Source organism: Mauremys reevesii, linkage group 11, assembly GCF_016161935.1.
Source record: "Mauremys reevesii isolate NIE-2019 linkage group 11, ASM1616193v1, whole genome shotgun sequence".
Classification (NCBI taxonomy): domain Eukaryota; kingdom Metazoa; phylum Chordata; order Testudines; family Geoemydidae; genus Mauremys; species Mauremys reevesii.
In genome coordinates this window covers 59,879,599-59,904,298 of record NC_052633.1, presented here as the reverse complement: position 1 = coordinate 59,904,298, position 24,700 = coordinate 59,879,599, and the positions used below count along the sequence as shown (strand labels likewise).

Here is a 24,700-nt window from a genome sequence, read left to right as displayed (position 1 = left end):
CCTGTGTGCAGAATACATATATGGGTAGCCCCACTAGCATGGTTATAAATAGCAGTGTAGATGGTGATTCACAGCTTAGGTGAGTAAAGACACTCCTGAACCCTCTGGGTTTATGTACCCTACAGGGTTCTCTACTCGCATAAGTAATACCTCCCCCAACTACACTGATATTTTTAGCAGTGTAGTGGCACACTGCCTCCCCACTGCTGGTGTCTCTCCCCACTACAGGGAAAGACTCCAGAAGCTGGGAAGGACTCCATCACCAGGGAGACAGCAGGGAAAGACAGGCAGTGAACCTTTTCCCACTGCAGGGAGCTGCTGGAGCCTTTCCCTGCCACAGTGAAAGACTCTGGCAGAAGGGAAAGGCTACAATGGGAATTGGACTGGGCCCACAGCAAATAGCAGTGCTCTCTCTTTCTCTCTATGTGAATATTCATAGAAATGAGTATATAGCATAGTGCTATTGCCCAATGAATCCCATCCATAGCTACTGTACATATTCCCCAGACAAGACAACTTTAAGAGTGGGCAGAAGTTCTGAAGAATTATTGGTTACTTCAGAGAATCACCTCATTTAGAATGTTGGGTTTAAAAAAAAACCTTTCAACTATTTGAAAGGCAGGAAACTCAGAATTAAAGTTCAAATTAAAAAAAAATTTGGAAAGCCACAGCATTCAAGATCACCACCACACTGTGTGGCTGATGTAGCTTTATCTGTATTACATCTGAATTTTGAATCTTTGAATTGCGTACATGTCGTCTCCCCTTCTTCATGTGCATTGAGCTAAATGCTTAACCATGCTCCGTAATATATAGGAACCACTTGACTTGCAACTGATCACTGTAGTCACCTCTGAGGAAGGAGCACAGCACACACGGCACACCACTTGATGGACGTGCAGTGAACAAGCATACTATATCCAACTGAATTGCCAGGAGAGTTGAAGAATTGAGTGTAATCAATTAGCCATGCTGAAATTCTGCCCTGTTACTGGGATTAATGCTGCTACCCTTCTTGCTGACATTAATGCCGCTACTCTTCTCAAGAGTGTCATGGCATTTTTAAGGACCTTAGTTTTCTATCTCTTCTGTAATAAACTACCAGCAGCATAGTGCCCTGCTACCACATTCAGGCATTAGTTCTGAACAGTAGACACTCAGAGGAAAGAGTTCAATTTACTGAATTGCTAACATTGCTTCTTGCAGCACCCATTTTTCCTTAGAAATCTTCCATCCAAATATTAACCAGACATGAATCTGCTTAGTTCGAGGTCTGACAAAAGGATTTTTAGAACACTGACATTTTTTAAGAGTAGCAAAAAACATTGCTCTAACATTCTTCCACCTGTCTACTACTCAAACCAACAGCTCTGCAGTGGGAAATGACTTGAGCGTAACAATGACAGTGGCATATTATGATATTTATAATATATCAGCTGTGAATAGTGATTGAAAAGCATCTTCTTTCTTGTAAAAAGTCCTTTACCATATATTGATGAGCAAGATTCATGGAAGTCCAAGGAAACCATTAGGGTCATTTGAATCAATAAGATGCATTTTGCAAATTCTTTAAGTATTTAGATTAAAAGTCAATGAAGTATGGTTTTATTTTTTTTCTTTTAAACAAATACATAAAGGAAATTCCCACAAGGAAAATTAAGTTTAAAAATATATTTAAGGCCAAAAAAAGCAGGGTGACTATTGTAAACTGTAGCCATTAAAATATGGGCACAATCCATGTGTATGTGCATGTTACACTGTGTGAAATATGTAACTGGCCCCACAAATGGACACTTATGTTTACAATTTCCAGTTTAGGAACTGATCCTACACATTTTTTCTTGAGCAGAATTCCTATTGATGTCAACAGAGGACCAGTCCTTTCATAGATGTTGCACAAGTATAGCTGCATTTTAAGAGGTCAAGTCTGATAATTGGACCCTAGAAGTCCTACTTAGCCAGATAAAAGTCTGGAAATTCAAAGGTAAGTCTGGGAATTCTGTTTTTAATGTGCTGCATTATCCTTAAGTATTGCAGTTGTCTACAAACAAGAAGTGATGCTCATTACCATACGCAGGAGTTAGAATGCCAGGACATAATGGAATATATCAAGGATGGAATGTCATCCTTAACTCCTGATTTTGGAAGGTTTTATTTGGTATCCTTAATTTGTTTCAAAGTCATACTATTTGATTTAGGCTGGCAAAGTTACAATATTGCTCTATAATAACTGGATCAAGTCGTATGTTTGTTCAAAAAGGCTGGAATGCTAAATATTTCTCTTTCCCCTTATTTTTAAGTCTCTCGAAAGGAAATTAAAATCTAAATGCACCATATTAAATGGTGGAAAAAACAAACAAAAGTGCATTTCTTGTGAAGTATGGGAGTAAATCGTATTTCTTATTTGGAATGTTAAAATTTAAACCCTTAGCTTCCTTTTACCCAAAAATAAAAGTGCTATCACATTGACACAACCTAAGTAGAGAGAATATGCTGTGTTTATTTTCCAGCCCCTTGTGTGAAAGTTAATATATGAGCATCTCACTGAGCAGTCAACAAATCATTATGAGCCCAGGATAATTTATCACTGCAGCTGTGTCAGGTAACGGCAAAGATCTAATGAAAAACTCATGAAGCTGAGTTATCCTCATGTGGTCTCTATGGCCTATAGAATGTATTATTCTGAAAGGCTTGGATATGTTCTAAATTGGGGACACAGAGTGCAGGGAAACAAAGAAACAGTTTAAAAGAAAATGCACATTCATAGTTTGCCAAGCTGGTTTGCTAAAATGACAGAAAGACAAGTTTGTTGGAGTCTTTTAGGAAACAAAACAGTTTACAAAATAATATAGTTCAGAAAGGACAAGCCAAGAACTACTCTCTGAAACATCAATTTATGGTCAGCTTTTCTGCCAAGTACAGCTCAAGAGAGGTTGAAGTTAGGGTTGTCAAGCGATTAAAAAAATTAATCACGATTAATTGCACTGTTAAACAATAATAGAATACCATTTATTTAAATATTTTGGATGTTTGCTACATTTTCAAATATATTGATTTCAGTTACAACATAGAATACAAAGTGTACAGTGCTCACTTTACATTTATTTTTTATTACAAATATTTGCACTGTAAAAACAAAAGAAATAATATTTTCAATTAACCTAATGTAAGTACTGTAGTGCAATCTCTTTATCATGAAAGTTGAACTTACAAATGTCGAATTATGTACAAAACAATAACTGCATTCAAAAATAAAACAATGTAAAACTTTAGAGCCTACAAGTCCACTCATTCCTACTTCAGCCAATCACTCAGACAAACAAGTTTGGTTACATTTGCAGGAGATAATGCTCCCTGCTTCTTGTTTACAATGTCACCTGAAAGTGAGAACAGGCGTTCGCATGGCACTGTTGTAACTGGTGTCGCAAGATCTTTACATGCCAGATGCGCTAAAGATTCATATGTCCCTTCATGCTTCAACCACCATTCCAGAGGATATGCATCCATGCTGATGATGGGTTCTGCTCAATAATGATCCAAAGTAGAGTGGACCAATGCATGTTCATTTTCATCATCTGAGCCAGATCCCACCAGCAGAAGGTTGATTTTCTTTTTTGATGGTTCTGTAGTTTCCACATCTGAGTGTTGTTCTTTTCAGACTTCTGAAAGTATGCTCCAGACCTCTTCCTTCTCAGATTTTGGACGGCACCTCAGTCTTAATCCTTGGGTTGAGTGCTGTAGTTATTTTTAGAAATCTCACATTGGTACCTTCTTTGCATTTTGTAGATCTGCAGTGACAGTGTTCGTAAATCAAACATGTGCTGGGTCATCATCCAAGACTGCTATAACATGAAATATATGGCAGAATGCAGGTAAAACAGAGCAGGGGACATACAATTCTCCCCCAAGAAGTTCTGTCACAAATTTAATTAATGCACTATTTTTTAACGAACATCATCAACATGGAAGCATGTCCTCCGGAATGTGGCTGAAGCATGAAGGGGCATACGAATGTTTAGCATATCTGGTACATAAATGCCTTGCAACGCCGGCTACAAAAGCGGCATGCAAACGCCTGTTCTCACTTTCGGGTGACACTGTAAATAAGAAGCAGGCAGCATTATCTCCCATAAATGTAAACAAACTTGTTTGTTTTAGCAATTGGGTGAACGAGAAGTAGGACTGAGTGGACTTATAGGCTCTAAAGTTTTACATTGTTTTGTTTTTGAGTGCAGTTATGCAACAAAAAATATCTACATTTGTAAATTACATTTTCACGATAGAGACTGCACTACAGCACTTGTATGAGGTGAATTGAAAAATACGATTTCTTTTATCATTTACAGTGCAAATATTTGTAATAAAAATAATATGAAGTGAGCACTGTACACTTTGTATTCTGTATTGTAATAGAAATCAATATATTTGGAAATGTAGAAAAACATTCAAAAATATTAATTAAAGATTAATCGACAGCCCTAGTTGAAGTTTTTTTTCCTATTGCAATGGCATCTGACATGAAACTAAACCTATTAGTTATCTCTAGATCTCAAACATAACACAATGTTGCAGATAAATGGTGAAAACACCAGGACTTCCTTGGTTTGTCCATTGACATATGCCTCTGTGGTAACTCTTTAGCTGTGGCAGATATTTCTTCAAGAAATGTTGGTTGCAGTAGTTCCATCTGAAAATACAGATGCTGCTAACGTAGGATATCATTGCACCAAGTGGCTCATTTTGTCAGGATATAAATATTATATTGCCATTTGGGTTGATGCATTATATTGCATCCTCCCGACATCAAGAATGTAAATATTTAGATTTCTGCAAGCTGCTAAAGGGTTTATGTTACTTGTGAGTTTCCAAGAACCCCTATTCCCTTCCAAGTAACACATTGAATCCCACGAGCTAAATTGTGTCTTTAAGGCACAGCCTTGTGTTGAGGGTACTGCAGAATTACACAGCCTCCCCAGGGAGCTCCCTTGAGTGCAGGGATTGCAATTATGCACAATCCTCATGTGTAACCTTACTCACGCGCACCTGCATAAAAGCTCAGCCGCAATCTGGCACTAAATTAAATGACATCGTACCAGCACCTCATTTTCCATGACACATTCCCTCTACCTAACTCTACCAGGAGAACGTCTTAGTCTTGCTAATAAATCTTGCATAACACACAAAGAGAATAGAGAAAGCAAATCCCTAAATGGTACATCGTGTCCTTTGCCTGCATCAATCATCTGACATTCCATACAGATTGACAATTTATCAATAGGCAGCTTTGAATGCCACTGAGATTCACAGGCAATACCCACAGAGCTTATCAATTCTAGAACAGGTCTGCGAAATTTAACAATTATGGCATTCTCTTCTCCTTAATCCAATTGGTTAATTTCCTAAGAAAACAAAAATCCAAATATTCAAGGTGTTTGCTTCTTATCTCATGTGGCAAAGCAGTGGTGATTCAGAGATGTAGCTTGCATTTAACTATATTGTTCAGATCTTCCTAGATAATGGGAAGAATAAAATCATGAATTATTTCAGTCTAGGGTGACCAGATGAGATGAAGAAAATATCGGGACAGACAGGGGCGCAGGGGGTCTGCTGGCGGAGCAAAAAAACAAAAACAAAACCAGTGCTGCCAGCGGAGCGAAATATCAGGACAAATTGCATTCTGACCAAAGATTGGTCGGGACGCGGGACAACCACCCAAATATCAAGATGGTCCCGATTTTATCAGGACGTCTGGTCACTCTATTTCAGTCATGGAATAAAAGATCAAACTAGCCCAGATCTCTGGGGTCTTTAATCTTCAAGCTAATATAGCAATTTTCCCTTCTATAGTATCTTGTTATATTGTTTATCACTTACTCAAATGAGTAGTCTCACTAGAGCCAATGGGATTACTCACTTACATAAATAGTGTTCAGTGAGACCTGCAATTATTTGCCACACAATATTTTGTAAAAAATACTTGTACATACCCCCACAAGGAAACAGGCAAATCCTGCTATAAATTACACTAGGGTAAATTTGGAGTAACTACTCCAATGTAACTGAGAGCAGAATTTATCTGATATAGTCTGACTGCTGCGAAACACCCATTGCAAGACTTTTCCCTGCCTAATTATCATCCCACTGGCTTTTTGGAAAATGGAATGCACTGACACAGTGCCTAACAGGGTATATAATGAAGCCCTTGGTAATTACTATTCACAACACAATTTGCTCTGATAGCAGCAGAGGTGGTGCAACACAATTAAGGTTTCAGAAAATAACGTAGTGATGCATATGAATGCAATCTGTATAAATGTTTTAGCTTAAACTCGCCAGTTCAGGGATACTGTTTGGGGTTTTTTTCTCCTCGTGTACTTAGTAAGATGTGTTTCATATACTGGAATCAATTTTATCAGCATTCTTTAGGTTCATTAGAATAGTCACTGAACTGTGATGACACCATGCGGAATAAAACAAGACTGTCAATATCAGTCAAATTACTCTCTGGCTTAGTTAACATACAAAGTGCCTAAAATGTGAATTTAAAATCTGTCAGGAGTACACAATTGTTTTCTACATTTATGGTATATGTAAGAGTTACTGCTATAAACAGAAATGTAGTTCATACAAAGCACAATAACTAAAATGCTCATAGGGATTTGTTCTGTTCTCTACCCGTTTCAGATATTTGTATTGTATCCTTAGCATTAAGGTAATTCACAGCCTTAAAGACGTATCCCAGCCAGTTTTGTAGAGCTTCGTTATGCTTATTACCAGGCTAAGTCTCATTGAAATTACTTCTGGTAGTAAATAATGCTCAATATTTTCTTTATTTCACACACAAAACCATAAAAGCTTCACATTCATCATATATAAGAAAGAAGTTGTGAAGAAATAGCCACACTGGATGCATAACCTTGACGATATCTGATCAATGTGATCATTACATATTGACTGGTACTGTAGATGGTAAGTCTGCTTCTTCTCAGTACTGGGCACACATGGAGTTCTGGTGTGATTCACCCCTAATTTTCCTGTTCTACGAGAGCCAAAACTTGCTTGCCTTACTCAAGTGAGCAGTTCTATTAACGTTAATAGCACTACTCGAGAGGATATGACAAGCAGAATTTGACTCCGAGTAATGATGAACCACTAATGTTTCAGATAGTATTCTTCTTATATTGCAAGTCCCTCAGGATAGAGACTTTATCTGACATGTTTGCACGGTGCCTGGCACAATGGAGTCCAGTTCCCAGTTTAGGGCCTCCCCAATGGCTGTTGTAATACAAACAACAGATAATAGTCTTAATTCCACAAGTGCTCATGTGGGCTTTTTTTCAGCAAAGCTGAGCAGATCATTTTTATGTTGAAGGAGTGCAAAAAGGTAAGATGTCTGATTTTAGCTCTCTTATAACCCATTAAAAGAGGCCACAGGTAGTAAGAAGAGGAAAAAATGAGTTAAATGATGGAACTAATTAATCTGGAACACAACTAGTATGTATGTATGCTAACTCCTATTTCCCTAAACATTGCAAGGACTTCCATTTTATTTTTCAGATTGACTAAGTGAATATGTGCATAAGTTGCACTAACACAGCAGACTGCTGAAAAGTCATTACCAAAATGGATTTTTATTGGGTCACTCATTCTAAAGACCTTAGTTTTGTGTGTCTCCATTTCTGTACTCATTTCTCTTTCCAATTCTGTATCTTTCTCCATTTTTCTCATTGGTCTTCTATAGCTACCCTTTCTGCAGGAGAAGCAATCTGAACCTCGGGTATTCTGGCAGTGGGAAGTGTGTCAGGTTAAAATAACTCTGGTGACAGTGGACCAAATTCTCTGCTGGCACGACTCCAAAGATATCATTGGAATAAAGCCAGCAAGGTATTTGGTCCAATGTTGTCTCTATATCAGCTGCAACTAAGCCTGCAACACTGAGGCAACTGATCTGAAGTGTTAGTATACATCCTGGCTGGCTTTCAATACCCACATGGAGCTGGAATAATATCTAGCCCCAGCTCAAACACCTTCCCATCCACATGTGTTTTTCCTGTTCTCTCTTATCATTCCTACTGGATAATACATTGCAGCTCTTCACAGACCCTTTTTTAGCCCTTATGTCCATAATGTTTCAATTGTGCAAGAAGCTGAATTATCATTTGCAAGGTGTTAAGCAGCTTCAGCTTCCAATGAAGGCAATGGAAGTTGAGAATGCACAAAATCTCAAAAATTGGCCCTAAATTTGCATCAGCTGTTCCATTGCTGGGCACTGTGTCTATCTGAACTATTGCCATTGCCTAGGTGCTGCTAACAGAATGAATCACTGTACCCAGCAAAAGACCAGTGAATTCAAGGCACATATGTTTGGCATCAAATGTGAAGGTGCTTATTGATGGGTATTGTATATTGGCAGGTATAACACACACAGTGAAACTAAAAATGAATTATGTGAGGGGCAGCCAGCCAGTTTAAAAGACAATGAACCAGTCCTGCAGTTATTATTTAATATTAATATTACAATAGTGCCTAGAAGCTTCAGAAAAGATAGTCAAGTATGTAGTCCCTGCCTTAAAGAGCTTATATCAGGCTTTTGTAAATTGGTTATAGAAGCCGCATGTGATTTTGCCAATTATTTTTTAAAATAGACATGACAACATAATGCAGCTGTTAATTAATATTCACTCTTGGCTACTAGTTCTGTAATACTGCACATTGTCTCTATGCAGAGATGATCTATTGCTAGCTACACTCTCTTCGTATGGTTCTTGCAACTGTGAAGGCTGTGGAGTCAGTCTTTTAAGCCCAGCTATTCTGCTAAAGACTAAATTACTGTGTAATGTTACACATTATGGCACTGTGTGTGCACAAGAAGATGAAATGTTTGCCTGACTCTGAGTTTCCCTGCTATTTTCTTATTGTGTCACTAAACCTTTATGTCTTTAACATGTTTTTGCTTGTTTAATTATACAAATACACTGCTTGGTTATGTCTGTGATTTATATTACATTACTGGATTTAGTTACCAGTGATGGTTTGAAAACCAACCTACGCAGAATCACAGCTGTTCAGAATTTTTGCACCTGCACAGGGAAGTGTGGTTAGGGGATAATGTCATTTGAATGTGCATAGGAAATATGTGGGCTTACTGTTCACTGTATACATTCCAGAGTCTAGCTCCAACTGTCGGCGTCTGGATTGGCAGTGCTTCCAATCATCACCCCTACTCATTGAAAAATCAGTCATGAATCAACATGGACCCACGCAACTAATTTTAGAATTAATATTGAAAACAGAGCTGAAGAGTGTTTTATTTTTAAAAAAAATACACACCTTCCTTGATGTAAAACAGAGCATCTAACTCATATTATAAAATGGAGTCAGTATAATCTATGGTGCTGACAAAATGCTGTTACAGCATCCTTTAGAACATGGAGGGAGAGAATGGTATTAATATCTGGGGAATCCAAGTTAGAGATTGGCCATGTTGGAATTGATATAGGCTGTATGTACTTGATTTTTTTTATTGGTTCTGTGTTTCTAAATTCCTCCATTTCTAAATGGAGATGAAATAGGGCCATCGGGGACCATAAATTATTAGACTTTTCAGCTATTTACTTTCTACTGATAAAAGCAGAGAAACATTTCTATAACGTACTAAATTTTGAAAAAATCTGTACCATATTTGCTCATGCCAGATTTGTGCTCTTTATTGTTCTATCTATGGTTAGACTGCCTTGCAATCAGCTGTGAGGCATATCAACATCTGCTCATTGTGCCTAACCCTACTGCAGCTGAAAGAGGTAACAAGGGGTTCCTTTCAGACCCTGGAAATTGAATAAGAGCCTCATCAGAATTTTTGTAAGATTCTTTTTCACTGAAGGTTATCAAAGTCATATACACAAAATCTTACAAAAATTCTGATGAGGCTCACATGCGGCTTCTATCAGGGTCTGCTGTGTTTGTTTTATTGTTATTTCTTCGCTCTCTCATATATATATATATATATATATATATTTCTTTGCTCTCTCATATATATGAGAGAGCGAAGAAATAACAATAAAACAAACACAGCAGACCCTGATCCAAACCCTGGTGAACTCAGAGGAAAAACTTCAGTGGGCTTTTGATCAGACCCCAGTAAATTCCTAGCCAAGTCTACAAGATTTCTAATGCTTAACTTTTTTAAAACTAGTGTCTTAGGATACATAAAATATTTAATGTGTGTTTGTATTTTGTAGCTGTATGTACAGGGGTGTGTGTGTGTATATATATATACACATGTAATTGGCTTTACAGGTTTTTATTGACATAAATAGGAGGTAATAGATTAAGGCATGAGTGATAAGACAGGTGATCCAAAGAAGTGCCAATAAAACCTGTGTATACCATTGTGCACCATCATGTATTTTTATGCCACTTATTTTACAGAAAAGACAGAAATTGTGAATACATTTTAAAACATTTATATTGTTTAAGCTAGGTTGAGTCCAACTGTCCAGGCTTAAGAGAGAGGAAAAAGTTATATCTAAATTGTTAAATCACTAATGATTTATAAAATATCTTCTGTGAATCAAAGCTTAGTGATTGTAAAGCTCAATATGTTGCACCCCACTAGTGTTAATAATAGGTGCTCAATATAGCTATAAAGCTCCCCAGTTGAATAAGATGGGTCTCTAGTCCAACTATGCTGGGAAATATCCTGTTTTTAAGATAACTATGACATTTGTCAAGAAACGAAAAAGAGGGAATAATGAAGAGTGTGTAGGAAGGAACTTCTGATTTTGTAGGCTATGGTTCTTCAATCCTTGCATATAAATTGGTCTGCATTACCAAGGCATACCACCATGAGAAGTCCATTAACATCAAGTGGTCTCAGGTTTCAGAGTGGTAGGCGTGTTAGTCTGTATCAGCAAAAATGACGAGGAGTCCTTGTTGCACCTTAGAGACTAACAAATTGATTTGGGCATAAGCTTTCGTGGGCTAGAACCCACTTCATCAGATGCATGGAGTTGAAAATACAGGAGCACGTATAAATACATGAAAAGATGAGAGTTGCCTTACCAAGTGTGAGGTCAGTCTAACGAGACAATTCAATTGACAGCAGGATACCAAGGGAGGAAAAATAATTTCTGAAGTGGTAATGAGAGTGGTCCATTTCAGACAGTTAACAAGAAGGTGTGAGTAACAGTAGGGGGAAATTAGTATTGGGCTTAGGTTTTCTAATGACCTAACCACTCCCAGTCTTTTTTCAGGCCTAATCTGATGGTGTCCAGTTTGCAAATTAATTCCTGTTCTGCAGTTTCACGTTGGAGTCTGTTTTTGAAGTTTTTTTTGTTGAAGAATTGCCACTTTTAGGTCTGTTATTGAGTGACCAGGGCGATTGAAGTGTTCTCCTACTGGTCTTTTAATGATATGATTCCTGAAGTCAGATTTGTGTCCATTTATTCTTTTGCATAGAGACTGTCCAGTTTGGCCAATGTACATGACAGAGGGGCATTGCTGGCACATGATGGCATATATCACATTGGTAGATGTGCAAGTGAATGAGCCCCTGATGGTCTGGCTGATGTGGTTAGGTCCTATGATGGTGTCTCTTGAATAGATATGTGGATAGAGTTGGCACTGGGATTTGTTGCAGGGTTTTGGTTTCTGGGCTGGTGTTTTTGTTGTGTGGTGTGTAGTTGCTGATGAGTATTAGCTTCAGGTAGGGGGGCTATCTGTAAGTGAGGACTGGCCTGTCTCCCAAGGTCTGTGAGAGTGAGGGATCATCCTTCAGGATAGGTTGTAGATCCCTGATGATGCGTTGGAGAGGTTTTAGTTGGGGGCTGTAGGTGACAGCTAGTGGCGTTCTGGTACTTTCTTTGTTGGGCCTGTCTTGTAGTAGGTGACTTCTGGGTACCCTTCTGGCTCTGTAAATCTGTTTCTTCACTTCACCAGGTGGGTATTGCAGTTTTAAGAATGCTTGATAGAGATCTCAGTGCTACTGTTTGCAGTTGTGGGTCATTAGATCTTAAGTCAAAGCCCCATTCATGGCAATTAAGAATTAGGCAAGAACTGCGGAGTCTAGTTGTTTTCCTTTCTTAGCTATTCTGTTTTGTAGAAAATCTTCATAAATTTGATACTTTTCCAGGTGATCATTCAGCCAGTTTATTAGCTCATTATAAGGTGTTACTCTTCTATACTCAGAGATGTGCCCTTAATCGTGGGTGGGTGTGGATTTTGCCATCTGTGCATCACTTGTTTCTCACATGCACAGCATAGCTAAAGTAACCCATATTTTCTGTGGATGTGACAGATATTGTAAATGTTATGATTGAATTTAAATGATTCCTTTCATACAATAATATACAAACATAACAGTGCTCATTTGTTAAGACTGAAATATGTATGATAGACCCAACTTCAGGTCAAATATTAGACCAATTGCAGGGCAATTAGAAAATTTATAATCTAGAGTTGGGCATTTTTTAATCTATTCCTAAACAGAATATGATCCAAAAATCCTTAATGTGGTCTGGCCTCTCTGATGTTTTGCGATATTTATTATTTGTGATTTGATTCATCACATCATTTAAACCAGTTTTCAGTTCCCTGAACATTAAACTGAAAATATAATTAGATCATTTTTAACATCTTGTCTCAAATTATGTACTCTCACAAACCTCTGCTCCTTTACTTCATATAAAGTCCTAATAGACTGTCAGAATGATATCTGCTTTTCTTCCTGGCACAATAAGCAGGAAGCCAATGGAAAGAAAAATCAGAGAAACAGAGAGCTATTTCTTTGCATATAGGTTGTAGCAGAGCGCGGTCATTGGGGAAAAGGTTCTCTCAAGATCAACCAGCAGTGGGCCCCATGGATACTGGATTCTCACTGGTGACTGCCAATAGTAGACCGCTCTTTTGTGCAGCACGAAAAAGGCAGAACAAAATCCAAAGGTTGGAAGTTGAAGCGGCACACGAGCTGATTTTCAGTGGCACTCACACTGCCTGGGTCCTGGCCACCGGTCCGGTGGGCTCTGCATTTTAATTTAATTTTAAATGAAGCTTCTTAAACATTTAAAAAACCTTATTTACTTTACATATAACAATAGTTTAGTGATATATTATAGACTTATAGAAAGAGACCTTCTAAAAACGTTAAAATGTATTACTGGCATGTGCAACCTTAAATTAGAGTGAATAAATGAAGACTCATCACACCACTTCTGAAAGGTTGCCGACCCCTGAGCTAGATAAAGTCAGACTAGAAATAAGGTGCAGATTTTTAACAGTGAAGGCAATTAATTATTGGAACAGCTTACCTAGGGATCCAGTGAATTCTCCATCTCTTGCAGTCTTTAAGTCAAGACTGGACATATTTCTAAACAATGTGCTATAGTTCAAACAGAAGTTATGGGCTTGATTCAGAAATTACTGGTAGAGGGTTTTTTGCGCTGTGTTACATAGGAGATCAAAATAGATGAACATTAGTGGTTGCTTCTAGCCACAAAAAACATGACCTTAATTGTTCTCTAAAGAAAATCCCTGGGGTAAAGATTTGTTCCAGTGCTTAACTACCCTGAGAGTTAGGAAGTGTTTCCTAATGTCCTAAATCTCCCTCACTGCAATTTAAGCCCATTGCTTCTTGTCCTGTCCTCAGTGATTAAAGAAAACAATTTATCACCCTCCTTTTTATAACAACTTTTCACATACTTGAAGACTATTATCATGTTCCCCCTCACTCTTCTCCAGATTAAGGGGAGGGATAGCTCAGTGGTTTGAGCATTGGCCTGCTAAACCCAGGGTTGAGTTCAATCCTTGAGGAGGCCACTTAGGGTTCTGGGGCAAAAATTGGTCCTGCTAGTGAAGGAAGGGGGCTGGACTTGATGACCTTTCAAAGTCCCTTCCAGTTCTAGGAGATTGGTATATCTCCAATTATTACCTTTTTTTTTTTTAAACAAACCCATTTTTTTCACTCTCCTCACAGGTCATGTTTTCTAGACCTTTCATCATTTTTGTCGCTCTCCTCTGGACTTTCTCCAATTTGTCCACATCCTTCCTGAAATGTGGCGCCCAGAACTGGACATAGTATGCCTGTTGGGGCCTTATCAGTGGTGAGTAGAGTGAAAGAATTACTTCTTGTGGCTTGTTTACAGCAATCCTGCTAATATAGGACTTTATTAGGATTACTTACCCAAAAACACAACTGTAAAAACTTTATAACATGACAATGTCATAACAATGCCAGGGAATTGCAGATTTTTACAACCCCAATGGATAATTATGCTCATCTAAACTTACATCCTACATAACACGGGGCATAGAACGTCACCAAATGATTCCTGTATCAAGCCTATAACTTCTGGTTGAGCTACAGAATATATTTTAGAAAGATGTCCAGTCTTCCTTAAAGACTTCAGGTGACAGCAAAGGGGTTCCAATGGTTAATTAGCCTCACTTGACAAGAGATCTCGATCACTCTGTGGAACTGACTTGTCACTATTTACCACTCCACCAATTTTTGTGTCCTCTGCAAGTTTTACCAACAATGATTTTACATTTTCTTCCAGATCAGTGTTAGAGATATTAGATAACATGGAAAATGACTCCATTTGTTGATGGTTCCCCATTTACAATAACCTTTCTGAGATGTATCACTTAACCAGCTTTTAATCTATTTAATATGTGCTACATTCATTTTTGTATCTAATTGAATGCTGGGTGGTACAAAGGCAAATACCTTACATAAGTCTAATATATATAAGTATATTATGGCAACATATTTAGCTTTTCCTATCTCTGAAAAAAAACGTCATTCAGTTTGACCACAGTTGTGACAATCTGTCTCAAGAAAGAGGTTTTCATTTTGGGAAATAAGCTGGTATCATGCTCATAAATGAACACATCTGAGCCTGACAAAGTATTATGTCATCCACTGTCTTATATACAGAGTGATCAGAATGCCAAGTAGTTGTATATATACCTCCAAAACTATTTAGGAAATGAGATATTAAAGATCATTCAAAATGTGTTTTCTTTGTTTCACTGTCTCCTGAATATCTCTGTCTCCTAGTTTTCCACTTTAAATATCCTCCTTTAAATCCTGTGATCTCAAGTGCAGTTTCCATGTGGGAGCTGCTAACACCTTCTCTTGGCCTAACACTAATAGCTTTTTTTAGCTTAGATCATGCTGTATGGGAAACATTTTTGTTTTGTGGAACTAAAGGGAATTTTCTGTCTGATCTTTCATAGCATCTCAGTCTGAGTCACTAGGGGTACATCTACACAAAACAAAAACCCCACAGCAGCAAGTCTGAGAGCCCAGATCAACTGATTTGGGTTCATGGGGCTTGAGCTGCAGGGCCAAAAATAGCAATATAGGTGTTCCCGCTTGGGCTGGAGCCCAAGTGCACTGGTGGTGGTGGGAGTAAGGCTCTTGGTGCTGTGGGATTTCACAGGGAACTCTGGGATATAAACTCCCATATGCCTTTTACATTTAAAAAAGTCAAAACAGAACTATATAATAATTGCTTTGTGCCTCAGTTTCCCATTTGTAAAATGGGAACAATAGCACTTCCCTACCTCACCGGGATATTGTGGGGAGAGATACAGTAAGGACTGTGAATTGCTCAAAAAATAAAGGAAAGGGAGCCGTAGACCAAAGGTAGGAGCTAGATAAATAGTAAGTAGCTTGGAAGGAGCAATACTAATAAACCATTCCCCAAAGAAACTGGCTGCTGATGAGGAAGCAGACAGCACTGGTGCAAGAGCTCCTGGGAAAATACCAAACTGGTGCTCTGTCTCTTTCCCCCCAGACCTCCTACCATTTCAGGTGAGGAGGGGCAATAATGGGAAAGCGTGGAGCCTGTGGAGTGGGGTCCTGAGCCAAACATTTCCACCGTCAAGAGAAGCGTTTGGTTTGAGTCATGGGCGTGTGTGTGTTTCACTGATTGGATTGTAAATTCCTGGGTTTTTTTTAAAGTATTTATTCAATTGCTTGGTTGCATTGTAATAATTTTCCCCTGCTATTGCTTCAGTTCACATAGGCTAGTGCTGCCTGAACTGCTAGTGCAGCTTTCTAGGTGCATAGTGATTCAAGTGCCTGGATGGAATTGCAGGCTTCTGGCAGTTCTTTACAGGTGTTCAACTGTATGATATTGGGTCTGTCAGCAGAGCAATGCACATAAATCCCCTTATCACAAAGCCTATAACCTAGAGTTGGCCAAAGTACTCTCACTGCCAATGGCTTCATTATATTTTTACTGTCTTGGGATTAGTTGGCTAGAGTTTGGGGGAAAAAAAACCTATTTGTTTTATTTCCTGGATGTCAGCTATAACTGATCCTGAGAGATGCTGAGCACCCTCCATTTCTCTCAACATTTATAGGAGTAGAGGGTGCTCAGCATTTCCCAGGATCAAGCCCATTATCATGAAGTCAATGAATATGAATTGTTGAGGAAGTGGGACATTCGTTGTATGAAAGGCATCATTTGGAGTGCCCCACGGAGGATATAAATAGGAGTGATGGACTGAAATTAAGAAAAGGGGAGTTTAGAAAACTAAGAAAGGAAAACGCTTCCCTTGCAGTGAGATCAAGACAGTAAAAGAGTCTAGACAGGAAAGGGTGGAAGCTCCATCACTTGAATCATTTAAAGCTAGTACAGACACAACAGTCTATATTGTACGAAGCAATCCTAAACAGCCAGAGGATGGAGTAGATGACTTCTGGGTCTTTTCTCTCTTTTACATCTACGGTCCTTCAAAGGTCTATAACCGGGGATTGGTATGTTCTAAATGAGGGACTATTCCCCTTCCTTTCCCTTTTTCCGCACATGAAGAAAATGCAAAAAATTGCAATGACCCTTCTTTATCAGTGCTTTCAGTCTTCTTGTTTCTTTGGATTACCAATCTTTTCCCAGGTAACCTAGTTATTTCAGTCCTCTTTTTTTCCTGTCTTGGACTTCCTGATTATTTGCTTTCTTGATGACTTTTTCAGCAGCTCTAATTTTCCTTGTACATTTATATGCAGCTCAGCAGGTCATGCTAAGCAAATCAAGAACTAATGAATCATATACTCAGAATAATTCTAAGACACTCTTCCTAGCTGTCTTGCCTTTCCCAGTGCTTGATCTCTTCAAGATCTATCACTTCAATTAAAGCCTATAAGGCTAGAGCCTAATTAACAGGCTATTTTATTTGACTGACAAACTGGAAAAATGATAAAATGACTAAACGGCAAAAATGTACCAGCTATGCATTTTTTCCCAGTGGGGTGCTGGACAGACTGAAACTGAGTGGCTGATATGGCTTAGAAGCTCATAGATTTAATCTTTTTGGAAAAACCCAGTTTCTGAGGATACCCGCCATATTTGCAAGGTTCCCTGGTAGAATTAGAAAATAACTTTGTAATTTTTTCATTATAATTTACCAGACACCCAATGTACCCATCTACCCTTTCCCGTGATGCTGAAAACACAAAATAAACAAAGAAAAAAACTCTAGTGATATTTTATTAGAGTAGAATTTTGCAAGGTTGATTGCACACTTCAATTTATCAGGCCATCTCTATCACATCATCTTTAGAAAAAGTAGAATCCAACAGGTGAGTTATACTTCATTAAGCAGCAGCTACATGTGAATGATTGTGAGAATCAGCAAAGACATGCAGTATCCATTTCTATTCACCTGTATACCTAACCATTGTTACAAAGGGTTTTTCTTGTCTTCAGAGAGAAAATGAACACTGTAGTAGAAAGTGTGAAATCTTTTGAACTAAACTCTATAGGCCAAATTCTAACATCAGTTATAACGCTACAACCTCAGTGAAATCAACAGGATTGTATAGGTTTAACACAAGGCAGAGTTTGGCTCACTAAACAGAAGAAAAATGACAGCCTGCTATTGTTTTTGTTTTGTGCTCTGCTATGGAATGCTTTAAAATTTCAGTAGGCATTTCTTTTCGTCTGTCTATGTTTCTGGATTCTTTGATTACACAGTTCTTTCATGTTTCAATGTTTTAGTACATTTATTGAATTTCTTCTACACCATGGCTGGAAGCTGAAGACAGATAAATTCAAATTAGAAATCAAGCCCAAAAAAATTAACAGTGAGAGTGATGAACTTCTGGAACAAACTATTCAGGTAAGTGGTAGATTCTCCATCTCTTGATGTCTTCAGATAAAGACTGGAGGCCTTTCTAGACGGCTTTAACCAAGTTACTGGGCTCAATACAGGAGTAACTGGATGAAATTTAATGGCCTGGAATATGTAGGCGGTCAGACTAGACAATTTAATGGTTCCTTTTGGCCTCATAATCAATGAATCTATAAATATGTGCAGGGCTCTTTTCCCTCTGTATTTTTTCTTATGCTTTTTAATCCTTTGTGTCTTTAATTTGTCTCTGACAAAAAAAAAGTCAGCAAATTTGGACAGTTTGGACTGGATTTGCCAAGCACTGACCACTTGGTTTCGATCCAAAGCCTGTTGAAGTCAATGGGCTGATTTCAGTGAACTTTGGCTCAGCCCCTGGTGCAAGGCTCAAAAACGGTATATAGAGCACACAAAACTGTTCGTTAGCTGCTGCCAAGAAATGCCAGTGAGTGAAGAAGAATCTTCAAAGAGGTTAATACACCCACACACACATTCACCAATGTGTATTTAATTCAATCACTTACAAGAGTAGGTGGACCTACAAATGAAGGCATGCCAATAAAGGGTTGAATCTTTCTCACTTTACTCAGGCAAATAGCATCACTTACTTCAAAATATATGCATGAGTAAGGTGGTCAGAATTAGTGCAAAAATAGTCAAAGAAGTTCTGTGTAGGCAAGTGCCACCCTGGTGGGACACACCTGTGGCTAAGCATGCTTAAACATGAATAATGCGCCGCATAACTTGAGCTCTCACATGAATTTCCAACATTCCTCAGAGGGCAGGGGCATCAACTAGCAGAAGGACGTACCTTACAAAACTCAGGAGTCACATTTCCCTATTGGCACACGAACACACAGAAAAACAATTGCTACTGCTTTTCAGGATGGTAAAAGAACAAGAGCCGTTATGAGCGTATGAGGCAAGGGCTATTTACAATAGCAATAAATAACCTGCGGGGCTCAAACAACACACAAGTCTCCTTTTTTCCCCAACGTGGAGGAAAAATCATTTCATACATAATCTTTCAAGATTAAATACAACAGGAAATTAGAGATGTTACTCCCAGGAAAACCGGACACCCTAGGAGTTGTCTTTGTGATTTACAGCTGCAATTGCCCCTCCTGCATGGTCCATAACATCTGCCAGTTCTAGGAGCTACAGAGTGAAATCACAGAGATAACCAGATCACCCATCCAACAATAAAAATGTTCAAGCTATGGTAATGTTCTTTTGCTTAATATTGATACCATCATGTAACATTAGATGTCTTGCTTTAGAAGGCATGACCAATAATCCCATCCTATTAGTATGGTTTTATCTAAAGCATGGAAGTTACTTGAAGGCAAATTAAAAATAAGTTTAAAAAAGCAAAATATATTTGCCATTTTGCCTGTATACATCCCTAGCTTGAAGACATGTTGATTGTTGTTTTATATTGAGACTTATTTATTTTATTTTATTTTATTTTATTTTATAAGGCACACTACACTCATACTGAAAAAACCCAGCAGATGGGAATTTCTTAGAGATGTTAACTAAATACTGAAGGGAATCTTAGAGGATTCCATAAAACCAAGGCATGCTGGAACTGGGCAATAAATCCAAATTTATGCAGGAAGATTAATTTTCGTCACCTGTTTCTGAAGGTAACATCTCAAGACAAAACTTTTATAAGGCTTTTCAACTGAAAAGCTCAGTGTTTAGATCTAGAGTCCTATGCTGTGTTGGGCTAAGGAGCTTCTGGGGCCCTCAAAAACCCACCAAGGAGGATAATTAAATGGGATCCATAGAGGATAACTGAGATTTATCTAAGGGCCATTGAAGCTGGGTTTAAATTTTCATCACTTTTTATAGGCTGAGGCTTTGCGAAAGGGAGGAGGAAGAGCCAAAATATACACACACACAAAATGCTCTGGCAAAAGAACCCAATAATTTTCTCCCATTTTCAAATCATCTTTCCCTCTCCAGAATATTGTGTGTGAAAAATGTTTTCTGTTGCTCTGTTGACATTAAGCCAAATTCAATCCTGATTTATTTTTATGAATAAGTACTGCAGCCCTTCGTGGTCTTTAGTTGCAAAAAGGGAGCATTGTCGGTGTAGACTTCACAGCTTCCTTTTTGCTCTGGTAGCCTGGCACAGAAACTGTAGTTTGTGCAGGGCCGCCCAGAGGGGGGGGCAAGTGGGAATTTGCCCCGGGCCCCGCAGGGGCCCCCCCAGGATCTTCTTCCACTCCGGGTCATCGGCAATTCGGCGGCGGGGGGGTCCTTCTGCTCCAGGGCTGAAGGACCCCCCGCCACCGAATTACCGCCAAAGCAGGACCCGCCACCGAAGTGCCAGGTCTTCGGCGGTAATTCGGCGGCGGAGGGCTCCCGCCATGGGTCTTCGGGGCACTTCAGCAGTAGGACCCGGAGCGGAAGGACACCTCGCCACTGAATTACCGCCAAAGCGGGAGCCCCCTGCCGGCAAAGACCCCAGGCCCCAGGCCCCGTGAATCCTCTGGGCGGCCCTGAGTTGTGTATTTAAAGAACACTGGCCAATACTTGTTTAGATGCCTAAGTATGAAGTTAGCCTAACTTTAGGCACCCATTTTTGAAAGAAATGTGCACTATAATTAGTCCATCAGAAATTCTTGCTGATGTGCTGTGTCAAACCATAATTACTTTGCTAATCTTTACTGAATCTTCTGCAATTGTCACATGCATTGACGATGGGAATTCCACATTGTCAGCCAGTGAAGAAGACACAGTGGGAATCATCACTGTGACTGGGTGCACTGCAGATTGGAGAAAGGAATTGTGTCCATATTGTTCATGCCAGAACCATTACATTTGCACACTTCAGATCCTTACAACTAGTTACTGCAAATATGCAGGTGCTAATTTGTTGTTAAAATTACATGTAGATGATGAAAAACACTTAATCGTCACATCAGCAGTAGGTGCTGCTAAAAACAGTTTGCATGTGTGTTTGCATGGGATACAGTAGTTAGATTACATAGTTATCCACCTATCATTTGGCTAACCCCAGGCCCAATCCCATCAGGGGTTATGCAACCTCAACTCCTAATGATGTTAATGAGAGTTGAGGGTGCTCAGCACCTGAAAGATCAGACCCCAGTTTTGTTATGGTGAAAAACAAGTAAAACACAAGCATCAAATACTAGAAACTCATCCTAGTGTGAATAATGAGTTGAGATGGGAAACAAAAGATTTGCAAATTCAATGCTGGTTGCAATTACAGATCATCTCACGTGATCCTTCAAAGAGAAACATAGAGAGCCCTCATCATCTTAAATGAAATGATGATGTGGAACCATTTTCATGGCGGGAGGTTGGTTTGAGTTAAGGCTGCAAGTTTGTGACCATAAACTGAATGAAAATAAAATGAAAATTTATTGGCATCTTAGAATTTTTGTCCTTGTCACTGCTATAAAATCATGGCTTCATCGCAAAGGCTCTGCAGTCTTCTGTCAGAGTGAAAAACAGGTACATTTACTTACATGTATTCCCTGTGTGCCGAATGTACAGCGGCTGCATTGTTGTAACGCCACAGAACTATCACTGATGACAAAACATCCAGTATCGCATCAAACTGAAAAGAATACAGAGTCAATTGCTTTTGTGGGTTATTAAGGTGTACTGTAGTTAAAGCAATGCATCTGTAATCATGCTGTGGGGCACAAAGCAGCTCCAACTAAATCATTTTAATGAAAGCAGGATTTACATTCATTTAAATGACCTTTATTTCTTTTACTGGGTATCATTACACAACAGTTTATATCAGACTTCAGCCAGTCAATCATGGAAAGAGCTTTGTCTATAATCCACCAGCATGCAGAGTTACTTGGCTAAAAAAATAATTCTTGCAATAATGTGGTCACCACAATATTTACAATACTAATATTTCTTGTACAATGTCGAAAAGAAAAAGGGCACCTGTCCTACACCTGTTCAGTGACTTGTCCTACAAATTGACAACTTTTGTTTAACAGAACTTTGCAAAGGAATTTCATCTAATTTCACTTTACGCCACATCTTTGGCAAAATCTTCACATTCACAACACTTAAAAACATTAATTTTTTTACAGGTTTTTGATACAGTGCCATCTCAGCTCAATACTGGCCCATTACACATTTTCTCACTTTCTGATGTAGAAACTCCTGGACCTTGACAATGTATATACTGCATTTTAGTGGTGAGTTGATTGATCTTTCTACTCTATGCCCAGAATAATTCACACACCCAACTCAAATTTTTCACAGAAACAGTCCCAGTTTCAAGTTCACAACAAAATACAAAATATTTGACTTTCAAGTTGTTTTTCATTTAATTAGGAATGTTTTCTCTACAGTTAATCTCTGCTGAGAATATATTAGTGTTCAACTGCAAATTGAAAAATAGTAGTGATTTTTAGAGACCAAAGATGACATCCTAGTGCCAGTGAAGTCAATGGGAGTTTTGACATTGACTTTGGGCACATCTGTACTACCCGCCGGATCAGCGGGTAGGCTTCAATGTATCGGGGATCGATTTATCATGTCTCGTCTAGACGCGATAAATCGAGCCGCTAATCGACACCCGTACTCCACCTCGGCAGGAGGAGTAAGCACAGTCGATGGGGGCATCGTGGCAGTCAACTCGCCGCCATGAGGACAGCCAGGTAAGTTGAACTAAGATACTTCAACTTCCGCCCCCCCTCCCCCCCGTCCTCCCAAGTCTAGACCAGCCCTTTGATTGGGACAGGATTTCACAAATGAAGTTGGGACCTCAGATCTACGCCTGCATGGGGGATGAATATGCTGCAGGGCCTTGCAATGGAAAATTGGTTCTGGTTTGTAATACCTCTTCCTCTTAGCTTTTTCTATAGCGTCCATCAGCATAAGATTTTAGCATTGATATGAATGCCTTTGTCTGCTAGGAATTGAAAGCAGACCACCCTAACACTTTTACATATTACTTCTATGATCAGGTTTAAACAATGATCTTTCTGGTTAGTCACTGATTTTCTTTTACTACACCTGGATGCACTCCTTAGCTAAGAAAAATTGTGGTGAGAGTTCAGAAACAGCATGCAACATAACATCTCACTGTGAAACATATTTAAATTGTAAGATTACTTACAGCAAATCCAAATGATGATGCACTATACCTCATTATGGAGACAGCTAAAAGAAAGAAAATATTATTTAGCATAATTTAAAACGTCTCTTGGATATTTTCTTTCATCTAAGAGAAGAGTTGCACTTTGAAAAGAAGAAAAAAAACAAGTTAGAAAACAAGTTAGAGTATTAATTAGCTGCAAAACCAGTTTGCAGGAATGGGCTGTGCTTCTTTCAATTCACATACAAAGACATAGGGGAAGGCACACATGCTATAGGGATTGGTGTGGTGAGCCAGTAAGTGGCCCTCTTTCTTCCAAGATGGTACTGGGCCAATGCCCAAGCATGACATTCAGGGGCGCTATGCTGCTGGAAGTGCTGCCTTTCAGATGAGGTTCTAACCAAAGCTGTGCAGGAACCAGAAATTCTGTCCCATAGAAACTTTTGCATTTGAATTCTTTTTTTAGTTCCAAATCAGAATGAAAAGCCCAAAATGCAGAATTTTTGGCAAAATATCCATTTTGCAAGGACCAAAATAGAATTTTTCCAAAATTTCTGGGCTGGCTGGTAAGCTAGCTTCTCAGCTGGCTCCCTGGCTGCTGGACGAGCTTGTTGGCAGAAAAACCATGGAGCCAGGCAATCTAACAGGCCACCCAGGGAGCCAGAGAGCTGGCCTGGGCAGTCTGAGGAGTCCAGGAGTCCCCAGCCACCCAGCTCCTGGGTAGCTAGGGATCTCAGAAAGCTGGACAACCCATCCACCAGCTACCTGGTTGGTGGAGAGACTAGTAGAAAACCAGGCAGGTAAGTTTCCATCAAAAGTTGACCAGTCCCTGTGAAAAGTGTCAATTCCATTGAATCAGCATTTTCCCGTGGAAAACTTTTTTCAGAAAATTTTAGACCAGATCTAGTTCTGATCACCAACAGCCTTTAAAGATCACATGATGCTTGTTTCAAGCATAGGTGTGTCTGTTAACTCTTGTATCCTGTCCACATTGTAATTTAGGTATTTATATTCTGCATGTCTCCATTCAGTCTGCAGTGGCCTTTCCTCACTTTCTGATGTAGAAATTGTTGGACACTGACAGTAAGGTTGCCAACTTTCTAATTGCAGAAAACTGAACACCCTTGCCCCACCCCCCTTCCCCACCCCTTCTCCAAGGCCCCGACCCTGCTCACTCCACCCCCCCCTCTGTCACTCACTTTCCCACACCCTCGCTCACTTGCTCATTTTCACCAGGCTGTGGCAGGGGGTTGGGGTATGGGGGGGGCTGAGGGCTCCAGCTTGGGGTGCAGGCTCTGTGGTGGGGCTGGGGATGATGAGTTTGGGGTGGAGGAGGGGGCTCTGGGCTGTGACCGAAGGGTTCAGTGTGTAAGAGGGGGCTTAGAGCTAGGGCAGGGGTGTGGGGTGTGTGAGAAGGTTCTGAGCTGGGGCAGAGGGTTGGGGTATAGGAGGGGGTTTGGGGTG

At 39.4% G+C, this 24,700-nt stretch overlaps 1 protein-coding gene across 2 annotated transcripts in view; it reads right to left on the bottom strand.

Moving 5' to 3' along the window:
* TMEM163 (transmembrane protein 163) overlaps positions 1-24,700 on the bottom strand; it is a 161,173-nt gene that overhangs the window by 50,278 nt on the left and 86,195 nt on the right. For both annotated transcript variants that reach the window (XM_039494027.1, XM_039494026.1), the window contains exons 3-4: positions 23,258-23,301; positions 21,636-21,727 (exon numbers count right to left, since the gene is read on the bottom strand). In XM_039494027.1, the coding sequence (XP_039349961.1) occupies positions 21,636-21,727; positions 23,258-23,301 (136 nt within the window). The remainder of the gene's footprint in view (positions 1-21,635; positions 21,728-23,257; positions 23,302-24,700) is intronic.